At 42.4% G+C, this 16874-nt stretch overlaps 1 protein-coding gene across 1 annotated transcript in view; it reads right to left on the reverse strand.

Annotated features, from left to right (window-relative positions):
• Positions 1-5150: 5150 nt before the first annotated feature.
• The window catches only part of SLC28A3 (solute carrier family 28 member 3), a 74263-nt gene continuing 62539 nt past the window's right edge, over positions 5151-16874 (reverse strand). The window contains exons 15-18 of the mRNA XM_019555391.1: positions 15044-15125; positions 13530-13628; positions 11508-11634; positions 5151-5955 (exon numbers count right to left, since the gene is read on the reverse strand). Of these exons, the coding sequence (XP_019410936.1) occupies positions 5847-5955; positions 11508-11634; positions 13530-13628; positions 15044-15125 (417 nt within the window). The 3' untranslated portion in view covers positions 5151-5846. The remainder of the gene's footprint in view (positions 5956-11507; positions 11635-13529; positions 13629-15043; positions 15126-16874) is intronic.

Consider the following 16874-nt stretch of genomic DNA (forward strand, 5'->3'; position numbering starts at 1 on the left):
TACCAGGGGATAGGTGGATAACTGCCAGTGCAAGCCTACTAGGCAACTACTGCATAACCAGCAGGTTACAGCCCCCAAGGGAATCCACACCTACCCCAGCCCCGGAACAGTGTTTGCCTGAGAGTGCAAGGAAGCCTAGGGCTTCCAATGGGACACTTACGTGTCTGTACACCATTGCCAGGAGCTTGGGGAACATACAGGAGGAACTGGTCCTCCTGCTCAGCAAGAAAGACTATGATCTCATAGGGATAAAGGAGACCTGGTGGGACTCCACCTATGACTGGGCCACAGGTATAGATGGCTATACCCTGTACAGAAGAGATCATGTAGATAAAAGGAGAGGTGTAGCTCTCTATGTCCAGGAAAGCTACACATCCCTGCAAATTGATAGAGGCACCCCAGGGAGGATGACTGGAGTCCCTCTGGGTTAAAATACATAGGGAACATGGCTCAGGGGACATCATGGTAGGAGTCTACTACAGACCTCCTAACCAGAAACAGGAGCTGGACTAGGAATTCATCAGGGAACTGGCTGAGGCTGCACGCTCTCGGTGCATGGTTATCATGGGAGACTTTACCTACCTGGACATCTCATGGGAAGAGCACTCAGCCAAATCTGAGAGGTCGCAAAGCTTCCTCATGTTCATGGATGAGCTCTACCCAACTCAAGAAGTCTATGGGCTGACAAGAGGTAAAGCGTTGCTGGACCTAGTACTGGCCAAAGGGGGTAATCTAGTCAATGACCTAAGAATCGGTGGAAAGCTAGGTGATAGTGACCACGAGCTGATCACCTTTACTATCCATCACAAAGCTGGCAAGTCAGTCAGCAATGCAGAAGTCCTTGACTTTAGGAAAGCTGACTTTGACAAGCTCAAGAGGCTCATTGTTGAGACCCTAAGGGACCACAGCTCAACAGGAAGAGGAGATTAAGAGCAGTGGTTACTCCTCAAGGGAGTAATCCTGACAGCACAAGGGATGGCCATTTCATCTAGGAGGAAGGGCAGCAAAAGGGCACAGCAACCTCCTTGGCTCAGCAGGGAAGTTGAGGACCTCCTACACCTAAAACGAGAGAATTATAAAGGATGGAAGGCTGGAATCACCATGAAGGAGGAGTACTCAGCACTGGTCTGTACCTGCAGGGAGTGGATCAGGAAAGCCAAGGCTACAACCGGACTCCATCTGGTTTCACATATCAAGGATAATAAAAAGTCCTTTTTCAGATATGTATGGAGTCAGAAAAAAGCAAGGGTAGCGTTGGACCCCTGCTGAACCAAATGGGACAACTGATAACTGACACCCAGGGAAAAGCCAACCTGCTTAATGGGTACTTCGTGTCAGTCTTTCATCAACCCAAGGGGACAGCCCTGCCTAGCATGACATGGGACAGCCAGGGTGAGAGTGTATTTATACCCAGCATCGGCGCAGACTTTGTAAAGGAACACCTTGAAAGGCTGGACATCTTCAAGTCTGCTAGTCCTGACGGATTATACTTTAGAGAACTCAAGGAGCTGGCAGATGTCATAGCCCAGCCATTGGCAAAAATATTCAAAAACTCATGGCACTTAGGTGAAGTACCTGAAGACTGGAAGAAGGCCAATGTGGTACCCATCTTCAAGAAAGGGCAGAAAATAGATCCTGGGATTTACAGGCCAATCAGCTTGACCTTGATCCCTGGTAAGATTCTGGAGAAAATTATCAGAGACCCTTCTGGATATGCTGGCTGATGGCAACATCCTGAGGGACAGCCAGCACGGGTTTGTTACGGGTGGGTCTTGCCTGACCAATCTCATTTCCTTCTATGACCAGGTGACATATCACCTGGACAAGGGAGAAGAGATTGACATCATATATCTGGACTTTAAAAAAGCCTTTGATCCTGTGTCCCATGAACTCCCCATGGAAAAACTGGCCAATTGTGGCCTCGGCTACACCACCATCTGATGGCTGGGAAATTGTCACTGAGGTCTGACTCAGAGAGTAGTAGTCAATGGAAGTGAATCCTTATGGTGCTTCGTGACCAGTGGTGTCCCCCAAGGCTCTGTCCTTGGACCTGTTCTCTTTAACATCTTTATCAACGATGTGGACATTGGTGTTAGAAACACACTGACTAAGTTCGCTGATCACACTAAACTTTGGGGCACAGCGTCCACACCTGAGGATAGGCTAGTGATCCAGGCTGACTTGGATAAGCTTAGACGGATATAAACCTGATGATGTTCAATACTGATAAATGTAAGGTACTCCACCTCAGGAAAACGCCCTGCAGCATGCTTATAGGCTCAGCAGTGGTACGCTTGTTAGCACCACGGCTGAAAGAGACTTGGGGGTCATGACTGACCACAAGATGAACATGAGCCACCAGTGTGATGTTGCAGTTGGTAAAGCAAACAAAACTCTGGCTTGCATCCATAGATGCTTCTCAAGTAAATCTCAGGATGTCATCCTCCCGCTGTACTCAGCTTTGGTGAGGCTGCAGCTGGAGTACTGCATCCAATTCTGGGCTCCACAATTCAAGAAGGATGTCGAGAAGCTTGAGAGAGTCCAGAGGAGAGCCACATGCATGATCAGAGGGTAAGAGAATAAGCCGTATGATGAAAGGCTGAGAGCCATGGGACTCTTCAGCCTGGAAAAGTGCAGGCTCAGGGGGGACGTGGTGGCTGCCTGTAAGTACATAAGGGGTGTGCATCAGGATCTGGGAGAATGTCTGTTCACCAGAGCCCCCCGAGGGACAACAAGGTCCGACAGTCACAAACTCCTGCAAGACCATTTTAGGCTGGACATAAGGAAAAATTTCTTTACTGTCCGAGCCCCCAGGGCCTGGAATAGACTCCCTCCAGAAGTGGTGCAGGCACATACTCTGGACTCAGTCAAGAAATGTTTGGATACTTATCTTGCTGGGATCCTTTGACCCTAGCTGACTTCCTGCCCCTGGGGCAGGGGGCTGGACTTCATGATCTTCAAGGTCCCTTCCAACCCTAATGTCTATGAATCTATGAACTAATGGGCAAGAATGCCTTTTTTTGATATTGTGGTCTCATACTGGAAATGCAATCAAATTTAATGAAAATTAAAAATTAAACCATTAAGATTAAAATGCAGCTTCTAGCACTGTACCTGGTTGTGAATCTGAATGCAGGCTTTTGTGGTTTTACAATCATGTTTTTGCATTTTTTTTAGTTGTAGAGGGTTGGTGTGGCTTAGGACAAAAACAGGGTTTTTTTCTTTTTTCTTTTAAAGAAATACAAAACCAATTAGAAAACTAGGAAAGTTGGCGGGAGGGTTCAGTGGCAGATATAGTACCTGAACTCTCCTTGCTTAAATTGTTAAGTTTTCCCCATGAGAGAAGTGTCCTAACAAGGCTAAACTTGCTATACTTACGTCAGTATTCTGCACTGTCTTACTAGATTTCCAGACTTTGAGGTACTGAACCTCAGGAACCTGATTTCTTTGCTGACATGAAGGTCCCATAGTCTCCCTCCTTGCACCTCCCACATAATTACTTTGGGGTCTTGTCCTTGTAGAAATCTTGCCAAATGAGGAAATGTGTCAAATCACGCAGGTGGTAGAAAGATTACTCTCTCATTCTAAACAGGAACCATTTCTTAAAAGTATTACATCCCATCTGCTTTCAGTGGCACAGAAGACTTGGAAATCAGGGTTAGAATTTCAGTCAACTGAAGGGTAACCATTTGAAAAGACCAAATCTGGCTGGAGGATGCTGGGAAGAAGAGGTTGCCTCTGGGTTTCTGCACATAGGATAGCTTTGTTATTGCTAGGAAAAGATACATGATCAGGGAAATTTGGACAAGAGTCATCTCTTGTCACAGGTCTCACCACTAGATAGGAGAGAGATTTAGGAGCAGATTTGGCTTTAATTTTCTATATAGCTAGAGGTAACACTTTTGTTTAACTGGATTTTAAGGGTATATATTTCTGCATTTCAAAATTTTCAGCTCTGAATTAAAAAAAAATCTCAATCCAGACCCCTCAAAAGTCATGAGACAGGCTTGGAAATCATGGGATAAAAACAGTGTGTAGCTTCCTTCTGGTGTCACTAAGGTTTCCTTGTTTAAAATTTTTAGCAATTTATCTATAACCGTTAAGGGCAGAAACTTACCTTTTCTTAAAAGATGAAAGCTGAGATTCTCATGCAAATCTCATTCCAGCAAGAGGGACTTTAAGGAAGTTGTCTTGTGATTTTACTGCAAATCTCATGATACCAGAGTGAGCAACATTAACATTTGCTGTCCCATTTTGGGGACAAATGTTAATAAACATTGTTACTTTTATGTACTCTCTCTCTCTCTCCTCAGTTTTACCAAACATTGATACCCTTTCTAAGGAGCCTGGAATAAGAAGTAATTGTCAAAAGTCGATAAAAGTCAGTTTTAGCAGCAGTGGCCTAAATTCTTTGCCACAGACACAGTATAGGTAAGAATTTAATTGAGGATTGCCAAAGCAGTTTCTCACCTGGTTAGGTGGAAAGTAAAAGAATTACTTATTTTAGCAGATCACTCACGTGGTTTGCTTATTCCACGTGCACATGAGTTAAGGTTGGCATGGGAGCCTCAACTGAGAACTTCCTGATATTTTCACGTTTAAATTCTTCATGTCAGCTTTGTAGTTAGGTCTTTGACATTGACAGTCTTCAGCCACCAAATTATATGTTGCAATCTTTTGACATTGACAGTCTTAAACTGCAGGAATATATACTGCAGTTAAAAAAGGGAAATAACACAATTTAATGTGTAATGCTTTAAAAATAACACCTGAAAATATTTTCAAGTTCAAAACATTGTGGTGTAACTAAGGACCTGAAAGTAACACAGCCTAAATCATGCCAAATACTTTTCATTTCTTTTTTATGAAAATAGCGACCAAAGGGTAATCAACATGTTTTTCATTATCAAATAAAAGAATCAGATCGTTATAAATATACAAAAGTTTTGTTACAAAGGCACAGCATATTTATTTTCCTTAGTCAATTTAATCTTAATATTATTTAATAAAGTATATACAGCTGAATGAGAAAAATAAAACTAAGAAGCTCTCCCCAAAGAGAGAACCTGGCAGATTTGCATAATTTGCATAGTTCTGATCTCCTTTTCCACCAGGTTTACAACATTTTTAACTCCATTCATTTCCTTGGACTTATTCTTGTTAGTGACCTGAACAGTAGGATTTTATTAGCAAAGGAACAAGTAGTGCGAATTTAAGGACTTGTGTCTGCAGTCTCATCTGACAAATAAATTTATACTCATTCACAACTGGATATTTTCATTTATATAGTTACCATCATTTGGTCAGAACTAGAAGGGTTCTGCTACATAGAGTTCAAAGGGCAGGCAACACCATTATCTTGGTACAGTAAAAATGTCTCAATATTATAAAGAGAAGAAATATGGTGAGAATGGATGCCATTTTGAATACTAGCAAAAATTATGAAGCAAGACTAAACAGCTCCCAAATGGTTTGGATTGGAATCTCTTATTTATACCAGTTTTATATTTGAACAACTCCATCACTTCTGTTTCTACTAATGTAAGACAGATGAGAATCAGACAACAGCTGGGCCCATTATAGTAGTTGTAATATTATTTTCCAGGATGATTTAATAACCAAAAACTTCATCCACAGAAAGAGGGTTTGACCTTATTATTACTTACCTAGTGTAATTTAGGAGTTATGCCACTCGAGTCAAAGGAGTTGTATGGTTATGTGAGGAAAACAAGGTTCAAACTTTTGCATATTTCTTAAACAAAGTTTTGCCCCTTCTATTTTCCTTCCACCAGTCCAGCACAGAGACAAGATCCTATTCCAGCTTCTTATTTATGTCCAGTCGTAGTTCAAAATAATTTAGTAGTCCAACTGCAATTAAAGGTGGGAGGGTCTAGTATTTGGCAACATCCTTTCAAGAAGTGCAGGCTGTAGTTTCCACCTGAGTTTGTGATGGTGCTGAGGAAAAGATGGGGAAATAAAAAGTCAGGCCTGTTTTCACAATGTAGATTTAAAATGCTTTAAATTCTCCTCCTGTTAATGGAACTTAAAATAAGTCCCTAAGCCATAGGAACTTCTATCAGGACTCCTGAAATGCCCCAGTGTTTTTATTTTATCACTGAAAAATCGTTTTTTTTATCTTAGAAATGTTTGTTCAACTTTATTGTATTAGATAGAACTTGCTGTTTTCCAGGAACCAGTTAATTAAATGTATTCAATGTGATGAATGACATGAAGAGAAAACTCAAATGAATGAGGATGGTATTAAAGCTGGAGTTCTGCTCTAAGTAAATATTAGTGACGTGTTTAGTCCTTTTCTTAGACACATTCAGAACACTAAGTTATTAGAAAAAACCCCCTCCACCCTGAGTACCATACAAGCATAAGTGTTCAGAAGCTCACAGTATTGACACCAATACACTCTTCAAACAAAAAGGGTACTTTTGCCTGCTCTAAAAATGTCACTATAAAAGCAGCTAGCTTTTGATTTTAAAAATATGGTCACCTTACATTTGTTGCTTGCATCTGTAAGTATCCCAAGATACTTCTGCAGAGAAGATAATGAAGGACAAAAAAACTCAAGGAAGTTACTTGATTTATAGGAGAGAAAGAGAGAAAATAAATAAGACTTGACTTTTAAAATAATGTTTTGTAGATGTGAGAGGAAGACATTAGGGCTGTGTGAAACAGCACCATTCAGTTTCGACTTGCGTTTTGACAGAACAATACTTCTTTTCAAATTTCTTTTCAATTCAAAACCTCCGTTCCATTTCATTTTGTCGAAACAATTTTACTGGTTTGACGCTGTTTCAAAGTTTTGCTTGTAGGCTATAACGGGGAAGTTTGAAACAGCCTATAACTTGGTCATTTCTGGCCTGATTTAGATGACTCTTGCTGGAATGGTAGCGCCTTCTGAAGGCATGAAGCCTGCCAAGTTTCAAGGAGATAGGTGCAGGAGTTTCAGGGAATCTGCAGAGTCTTCAAAGCAGAAAACTCATGTCACGTGTATGTGTTAAGCCACAGGGGGGTCAAACCTCCAGGCATGCTGGCCCCTGCTGAGGCCACAAAACCTGCCAGCTTTCAAGAAGATAGGTGCAGGGGCTTCTGGGGCTCTGCACCCTCTTCCCCTTCCCTCTCCTTACTTTAGTTTCTGTTTCTCTGCAGGCAAGCCCAGCTTGAGCTTTGAAACTCAAAACGTTTAGAACATTTTGAAGTGTTTTGACTTGCCTCATTTCATAGTTTCATAGTTGGTAGGGTCGGAAGGGACCTAAGCAGATCATCAAGTCCGACCCCCTGCCATGGGTAGGAAAGGATGCTGGGGTCAAATGACTCCGGCTAGGTAATTGTCTAGCCTCCTTTTGAAGACCCCAGAGGTAGGGGTGAGCACCACTTTCCTTGGAAGTTGGTTCCAGATCCTAGCCACCCTGACTGTGAAGTAGCGCCTCCTGATATCTAGCCTGAATCTACTCTCCACCAACTTATGGCCGTTATTCCTTGTTCCTCCCAGTAGTGCTCAGGGGAACAGGGCCTCTCCCATTGCCTGCTGGTCCCCCTTGGCAAATTTATAGGCAGCCATCAAATCCCCTCTCAGCCTTTTGTGGAGGCTGAACAGGTTCAGGTCCCGTAGCCTCTCCTCGTAGGGCCTGCCCTGCTGCCCCTTGATCATGCGAGTGGCCCTCCTCTGGACCCTCTTGATACTGTCCACATCCCTCCTGAAGTGCGGCGCCCAGAACTGGATGCAGTACTCCAACTGTGGCCTGACCAATGTTGCACAGAGGGGGAGGATCACCTCCCTGGACTTGCATCTATGGATGCATGACAAGGTGTGGTTAGCCTTCCTGACCATGTCCCCACATTGGCGGCCTGTGTTCATCTTGGAATCAATACTGACCCCCAGATCCTTTTCTGCTTCTGTACTGACAAGAAGGGAGCTCCCCAGCCTGTAGGTACACTGCTGGTTCTTCCTTCCCAGGTACAATACCTTGCACTTGCCTGTATTGAAACCCATCCTATTCTCATCTGCCCACCTCTGTTACCTGTCCAGATCTAGTTGTAGCCTGTCCTTCTCTTCTAGTGTGCTCACTTCTCCCCACATTTTAGTGTCATCTGCAAACTTGAACAAGGTGCTTTTCACCCCCTTTTCCAAGTCACTGATGAAGATGTTGAATAGCACCGGCCCAAGGACCAAGCCCTGCGGAACCCCACTGCCCACATCCTTCCAGGCTGAAAATGACCCGTCCACCACCACTCTCTGGGTGTGGCCCTCCAGTCAATTTGTGACCCATCTGACTGTGTAGGCATCAACACCACAGTCGCCTAATTTTTTAAAATGAAGATAGGGTGAGAGACAGTGTTCAAGGCCTTCCTAAAGTCTACAAAGACTATATCCACCATGACACCTGCATCTAAGGCTTTTGTGACTTGGTCATAGAAGGCCACCAGGTTGGTCTGACAGGACCTGCCTCTAATGATCCCATGCTGATTGTCCCTAAGCATAATCTCCCCTACTGGTCCCTTGCAGATGTCCTCTTGGATAATTTCCTCAAAGATCTTCCCCAGGACCGAGGTAAGACTAACGGGCCTATAGTTTCCTGGGTCCTCTTTCCCCCCTTTTTTGAAAACAGGGACCATATTGGCCCTTTTCCAGTCCTCTGGCACCTTGCCAGAGCACCACAAGTGCTTGTAAAGCTGTGCCAGGGGTCCCGCAATGACCTCTGCCAATTCCCTAAGCACTCTGGGGTGGAGATTGTCAGAGTCTGCTGATATGAGCACATCTAGTCCCTCCAGAAGTTCCCTGACTAGGTCCTAGCTGTGCCTCTCCTGGGTCCGTCCGGAATCCCAGTGGGGGGGATGTCCCTGTCCCTGCTCAGAAAAAGGGAAGCAAAGCATGCTTTAGGAAAAATGCAAGCATGTCCTGTAGAGGCCCCACATTACTTGGTGCCTTCTTTTTACCCCCCTATGGATTTAAAAAAAGGACTTCTTGTTATCTTTGATCTGGGTTGCTAGCCCCAGTTCCATCTCTGCCTTAGCCTGCCTAACAATCTCGAGCAATGGAGGTATAATCCTCCTTGGTGATGGCCCATTTCTTCCATTGGGTGTACGCCCCCATTTTGGCTTTGAGACATTCCTGGATGCTTTTGGTGAGCAATTTTGAGGCCGTTTTGAAGCTCTCTGTTTCATTTTGATTTTCCTTGAAACGAGTCGAAACAGTGTCAAAACAAAACTGGCAGCAAAATTTTGCACAGCCCTAGAAGTGAATTCAATATGTACCTACCCTAACTCATGCAGAGAAATCTGTTGCATGTCACAATCTTAACACCACATATTACAGTCCTTATTGACCTTTCCCCCCCCAATACGGTGTGTTATAAAAAACATAATTTTTGCAATAGTCCATATCTTTGAAAGAGCACTCATATACCTCACAGTAACCTGCTATGGTACATAAAGAAACCTCCTGTAAGCGTACAACCTTGGCGGTCACCTACCACACTACATTTGAACTGATAAGAAGAATTATCAAACAATTACAGCCCTTCCTTGATAAAGATCAGAACTTAACAGGAATATTCCCAACCCCCAGTCCTCGCTCCTGGCTTTCAAATAACGCCCTAATCTTGTCCAACTCATCGTCAGAAGTAAGCTTCTCCTGTTCAAGAGATATCAAATGGGACACAACCTTGCCTTAGGAATAGATGCAAAGCCTGTCAATACATCTCCACTGCTGCAACAATCAACACGCCCTACAATTAACACACAAGAAACTATGGATTTTTCCACAAGTCTATCCCAAAATGTGGTATATCTCATCCAATACACCAAATGGCCTCATGGAAACTGTGTGTGCTGGCAGATGTAAATCCCCTCACTGCCCCCTTCCCCCATACCGCGCTTTACCAGAAGAGGAATTGTGTCAGTTTGACTTGGCTCCCCAGCATCTGTATAGTTCATGAGCTTCAGTGGGGCTTTTTGGCACTTTTATGTAATAGCTGGTAAAAGTGCCAAAAAGCCCCACTGAAGCACATGAGCTATACAGATGCTGGGCAAACTGGTCAAACTGACACTATTTCTCTTCTGGGCATGCGCTGTGCTTGATTCAGGGGCACGCTGAGTAGACAGTAAGGTGCTTTTTTGGTTTTTTCCCCATGTCCGTAAGCAACCCTATGTGGATATAACTATATATCAAAATGTAGAAAAAGTTTAAGGATAGAGACACGTACACATATAGGAGAACACTTTTCACCGAGCAGTGACTCACTTTCTGATCTCATTGTCTTCATGCTCAGTGCAAATTTACAAAACACTTTGAAAAGGTGAGCCTAGAAGGAAAAAATGTATAAGCTGGCTGGACACCTAAGAACCAAGGACTGAACATGGGTATTGAATTTATGGCATACTATAGTCTACCTGATAATCTTTCTTCACACTATAGGTGATAACCACCCTTTTCCCTTTTGAAAGGTCTTACCTTTCTTCTAATCAAGCTATCCTTTTTCTGTGATTTGCTTGTCTACTACCTCTATGAATTTCTCCTCCAATTTCATGGCCTTGCAGGCTGTTTTTATTTTTTGCTGTACCTGTTTTTCCCTCCAACCTGAAGAACTATGTGTTGCATTCAAAAGAGTGTCTAAATCTAATCTCAACCATGCAGTTGATCCAATAAAAGATATCATCCATAAAAATCCTTGCCTTTCAAATGTTTCCTGACCATCTCAGCTAAACCACTCCAAAGATATCTAAATATTGTGTGCAAAGATATCTAAATAAAAGATGTTCTTTTAGTTTTGTTTTCTGTCCAAACACACACTCTTCAAGGAAAAGGTTCTGATTTATGTCCGATGTGTAGTTATGGTGAGATAGTGCACTATTATTTGGTAGTGAGGAAGTATGTTTATTTGATAGAGGAGAAATAAATATTTACAAGAAAAAACAAAAGATTTTTTTCAGACAGAGTTAAAGTATTAATCTTTTTAAGGAGTACAATGTTACTGTAACCCATAGGTGACCAGTAAGGGGTGCACAGGGGTGCACGTGTCCCCCTCAACAGGGCTGGTGCCCCCCTTGACAGCCGACACTGATGCTGTTGGTAGGGCTGGTGCCCCCCTGACAGGGTCAGTGGCTTCTGCGGGTGCGCCCCCAGATTCAGGAGGCACCAGTCACTTATGCTGTAACCAATGCCTGGAAACAGAGTCAAGTGCTCAAAAACACAATCAGGCTGTTGGACCTCCAGCTAGAAAACTAACCGACCAAAGTCGGTGAACAAGTTTTATGCACTCTGCAACAGTAACTCTTGCATTCCAAACTTTCACAACACCTCATAAATTGTTTTCATTATTTGCACTAGAAAAAGCAATGTCTTTGAATGTTGATGTATCTTTTGTATCTTGCCATTGACTTTACCTTTGTTTACCTTTATTTCCTAAAACATTGCCACAAAAAATACAGCAGTGATAAACAACACCTGAGTTCAAAGAGCTAGCCTGAAGAGAGAATGAAGAACTTGTCCGTACCTGTTAAAAAGGTCTTGGCAGCATCTAATTACTTTTGTGGTGTTGCTTGGTGAACCTGTTGAGTTGAAGGCATTCCCTAACATAATGTAGCATGGAACGTCTTCCACAACAGGCACAGATAATATTCCTGGAAATTGAGTACAGTAGTGTTAGTTGCTTTAATCTATAACAGAAGTCTCTAGAGGTGTGTCTTCAATAGGAAAAGAGATCTGTTTTTACCTGATGCTAGCTAAGAGGTGGTAAGTGACATATGGTAAAATGCTAATCAAGAAAAGGCCGTAGTTTTCACTACAAGGAAATGAGTAACCCTTGACCTTGACCTGCTAACTCATGTGTTAAAGCTACCTTGTGTTCAGGGTTTTACGTCCTGTTAGCTACTATGCATTAGCTAATACGAGGAAAGAACAGTTTTTTCCTAGTAAGGCAAGGTCTATGTTACTCTGCTAACCAGAGTGAAAAATGACAAGTACAGTTTCTCCCATTTATATCAGGCGACACCCAGCAGTGAGGGGACTGGAGTGGCTTGATCCCCAGGGAGACTGATTTATTTCAAACACATCAAGTCCTTTGTTACAGTTCTGAAATGTGGCTATCTTAAAAACAAAGACAAAACAAAAAAATTCTCTTCACACTCTCTCTCTCTCTCTGAAAATTAACATTTTTTTTTTCAAATAAGCTGTTGTATACTGCTTGACATTTTGAGGGTTTATTGTCTGTCATCTAAGAAGGTAAGACTGATTTAATGGGGATTAGGTCCTACCTGTAAGAAAGCAACAAAGCAAAATACCTGAAGTTTTAGCATGGCAGCAAGTGGTCAAGCAGTTCATAGTGAGATTGAGTCTAAGGGTAAGATTTTTGAGTCAAAGAATCCAAAGTCCCAATAATTTTTTAAGTTACCTATGAAAACAGGACTTTGGCTCCTAATAGCATGATTTTTAAAAGTCTTTAGGTGTATATTCAATTGGAGTTGGGTGTCTAATCTGTTCAAGCACTTCTGTATCTTGAAATGCCTTTGAAAAACTGACTTGGGGTGCCTAAGGGCCATGTGGAGAAAAGAATTTATGCCTCTTCCGAATTTATGTTTCTAGTCAGGCCTGGAAACTTCATGTTCCACTCCTTGCAAAGGTTTACTGATGCCCCAGTTTCCCTGGGTAAGATTGCTATTTATTAAAATTTCAACCTGTGCATTTTCAAGGGCCCTTGTTTCCAAGAAACGGGAAGGGCCAGATGAGTGAACAAAAACTGATATGGATATGCTGTTCTCAACCAGATTATGTGCCAAGTTCATATCTGAACTGAAACAGTATGAATTCTTTGAGTCTCATAGTGCATGCTCAAAACAAAAAGGTAGAAAGGGGCTAGTTAGATTCAAGGAAAGGAAAAGAACTTGTGTCATTTAACCATACCTGATTATTTTTTAAATCCTTCAACAGCTGGCTAACGAATTAATCTCTGCAGTGATGCATAGTGTTACATTATTGCCATTTCCTCTCTGAAATGGTGATTTTTTTGTAGCTCATGGCTCAACTTCATGGTGGAGCTTTGAAAATATAAGGCTTGTTTCTGATCACACTTTTACTAGTGTAAGGCCATTGTCTTCAATATAGTTACTGCAGATGTACAGACTCAGCCCCAAAATGCTCATTTATTATAACACAAGAGAAGAGCTCTACTTCCCAGCTTACTCGTCCTCCTTTTCATTGTTTCTTTAATTTTTAGATACATGGTACAGCAGAGCAGAGGGGTGGGGAAGGGACTTCAACTCACTTGTAACTTGTAATTATCTTTTTTTCTATGAATTAGTAATTATATGTTGAGTAACAAATTTTAAAATTGATACATATGATATAAGAAATAAGAACAGTCTTTTTTACATCCCAAATTTCGGTTCAACCCTAGTAACTTTTCCATCTTAAAGGGAGAGGAACGCTAAATAATGCACATTGTCTACTTATAAAGTTAACATACTAACACACTGCCACCCAGTGGTCATGTGGGGATATTACAAGTTATGTAGGGTACCTGCAATACAGGCTGTCATGAAGCAGGCAACGGTGCCAGCAATCATTGCCCTAAAGGCACCACCAGCGATGTCCCTTTTTCTGGAAGGAGCCATGGATGCTGGGAAGCAAGATGGAAAAAAAAGAAGATAAAGATGTTAACCTTCCTACAAAGTATACCATTGAGAATGGGAAATTGCAAATCACCAGAATGGACATTAGGAGCAAATAAAAAGGAATTTGATATGCCTAATAAGGCATTCAAAAGGCAATTTTTCTATCTATTAAAAGATGAGATACAAATAAAAAATGCAAGTTCCACTTGCTTCAACAACATGTGTTGACTAGCTCAGTGAAGCTGGCTAATGGGCACCTTCAGTTTCAACTAGAAATCAAACTACTCTTTCTCCTTGTATCAGACTGAGGTCACATCAGATCACAGCAGGGCTGACTCAGAACTCTTCTGGAGTATGTAATCAATCTCTGGGGAATCAGGTAGAAGCCTTAATACATACATCTTGATTTATAATGTTCATTTGTAATGTCCCTTAGACATTACAAATGAACAATGTTTTGCATGTGAGGCAGCTCCCTAGTAGACAAATGAATAGTTTCCAGAATGCTAACAGGAATACAAGGAACTCAATTAAATTTTTTTTATTTTTTTCCCCAAAGAGAAGGGCCACTTCTCTAGCTGCCAAAGGCCTCAAAGCGGTGGTAAGGCTGTAGTGGACTGCTGAGGGGTAGGAATGCTACGGCTACATGGCCCTACACTTGGCTACATTCTCTGCTATGTGAGTGCATCAGCTTTATGAACAGAGCTTAGACACTTCCACATCAGCTTAACCACAACCAATGCTCGTTCTATACCAGGGGAGCCTGTCAGGCTAGGAACAGACATTACACATGAACCGGTTTAAGTGATCATAAAGTGGTTTAAACCTGTAAAAGAACAGATGTTCAATGCACATAAACCAGTTTGAAAATGGCTGAAACTGGTTTAAGATAAACCCAGTAGAATGTAATATCAGACTTAACTGATTTGACTCAAACCAGTTTATGCAATGTCTGTCCCAGACCCCTTGCTGTTTTAAGATAAACCAGATACCCCAGCATCCCGGCATGCTCTTGGGGCTTAGTGGGGCTCTCTGCTCCACAGCAGGACTGACCCCTCCCCTCTGCCCCCTGGCTGCAGCTCTGGCAGCGACTTGCAGGCACAGAATATCTGCCTGGTTTCTCCCTGCTAAGCAGGGATTATTCCCCCCCTCCTCTCTGCCTTATGCAGACACTTCAGCATTAGCTAGCAAACCACATGCTGGCTACAGTCCGTGCTGTGAGAGACAACAGGCAGACAGGCTTTTTGGAGTTAATCAACAGGTAGCCAAACGTCCTTCTTTGGAGCTAACAAATGCCCCTTTGTTTCCATGAGCTGTTTAAGAAGAGCTCCATTAGTTAATGAACAGAGGCTTTGTTTTCTTAATGGGTCGATAAACAGCGAGTCAGAGGTCAGTTCTGTATTGTCTGTATTGTCCTTACTGAGTCCTCCGATTACCAGTCCCAGAGAGCCAAAGTTTGCAAACCCACAGAGGGCATAGGTGGCAATGGTTTCAGAACGGATCTAAAAAACACAAACACACACACACACTTCAGGCAGGGCAGAAATTATACAGTTGTCCATCAGTTTAAAAAAGGCAGGGTTGTTTCAGAGCATTACCCATTTACTGCTGACTCCTGTGATAGGTATGTGATAAAAAAATGCTCCTTGGTCAAGTGGATTAAATAGAGGTTTAATTAGTGGGAGGTTTATTTAATTTTCTGAGAGCCAGGAGCTAGCTCCTTAAGTTGGTCTGTCACCACCTCATCCGGTAGTCTTGGACAAGACACTTACTCTCTTCCCCCCACCTTTTTTTTAAATACTTTAGGAATGTGGGTTCTATAAGTCATCAACTGATGGTTTTTCAGCTCTTAGAATTTACTGCTTGAAGTCTGTCCAAAGCTGGACCAGTTTTTGTTCATATCCTGTTGAACAGAATGCCAGTAATCCAAAGCCAATCATAGTCATTATTTTACTAGTGGTAATTTTCTAAGGTATTAGCAAGTTAAGGGGAGTCAGACTAGCCTGTAGTTGACTAGGTTAGCTCTGAACAGTAAATCTATGCAAAACCATCAAGTTCTGCTTCCTTTCTCTAAGTGCTTGTTCCCTGATCTTACATACACTCAACCAATGTCTAACTACCCCATTTCAGTGCTGGGGCACAGAAGGGAGGAATTTCTAGTATGATGTCTGGCATTTACAAAATGCCGTTTACAAGTCATTTGGGTAGTCAGATGACACTGAGGACTCTCTCCCCTTGTCCCACCTTGGTCTTGAGTATTTCTGCCCAGAACACCAAAATTCCTAAGTCCACCTCTAGGGTTATGTGCCCTTCCCAACCTCTGCCACTCTCTTTTGGAGTGGAAAAGGTTTGGATTGAATTCCATCTCCCCAGGAGACTTTTTAATGACAAATCCTTGAACTGCTTGACCACTTGCTGCCATGCTGACAATAGCCCTTTTTTGACAAGAGCCCTTTTTTATCTCTATATTGGTTTCCCTGGAGTTAAACTGGGCTGTAGTCCTCTAATAATCCAACTTGATTCAAAGCTATGTGAAAGTAGGGAACATCTCTTTACAGATGGTAGTTTTGCTCCATCACAACCGTTTTCTCCATTAGTTATATTTTACACCCACGCCAAAGTCCACTGAGTGTTCCATAAGGTTTCCTGTTGATTAGATGCTCCTTTGTTTCCATTCCTTTTTTCTGAGAACCAATTTGTAGATATTTTCAATCGTTCTGCACATATGCAGGCGAATGCTTTTCAAGTACCCACTCTATCTGCTTTTCCTGGAAATGGCTTTGTGTCCTGTGATTTCCCTGCCTTCACTTGTATTCTTCCAGTTCAAAAAACAGGAAGACTTGTTGTTATAGACTGTGAGAGTGGGCACAGCAGACCACTCGCTCCCTCCTTCTCTCAGTGCATATATGTCTTAAGATACATTAGAAGGCTCTCAGGCTGAAAAAAAACTAAAAATGAAAACCTGAAACCCCTCTCTCTCATTTGTGCCATCATCTCATAATCAAAATTGCTACTGCCAAATCCCCGTATGAGTCCTTTGTGGGATTACTGTTTTTTCAATCTGAGGATCTCCTAGGACTTTGCAAATGAATTTGGCTCTCCATGTACACTTGAAAAAGCAAGTAGATCTCCAATGCCAAATTGTTTAATAATAAGATAGATTTCATAGACATTAGGGCTGGAAGGGACCTCGGAAGATCATTGAGTCCAGCCCCCCACCCAAAGGGCAGGAAGTCAGCTGGGGTCATAGG

The sequence above is a fragment of the Crocodylus porosus genome, unplaced genomic scaffold, assembly GCF_001723895.1.
Source record: "Crocodylus porosus isolate Cpor-Errol unplaced genomic scaffold, CroPor_comp1, whole genome shotgun sequence".
In the NCBI taxonomy this organism is placed as follows: Eukaryota; Metazoa; Chordata; order Crocodylia; family Crocodylidae; genus Crocodylus; species Crocodylus porosus.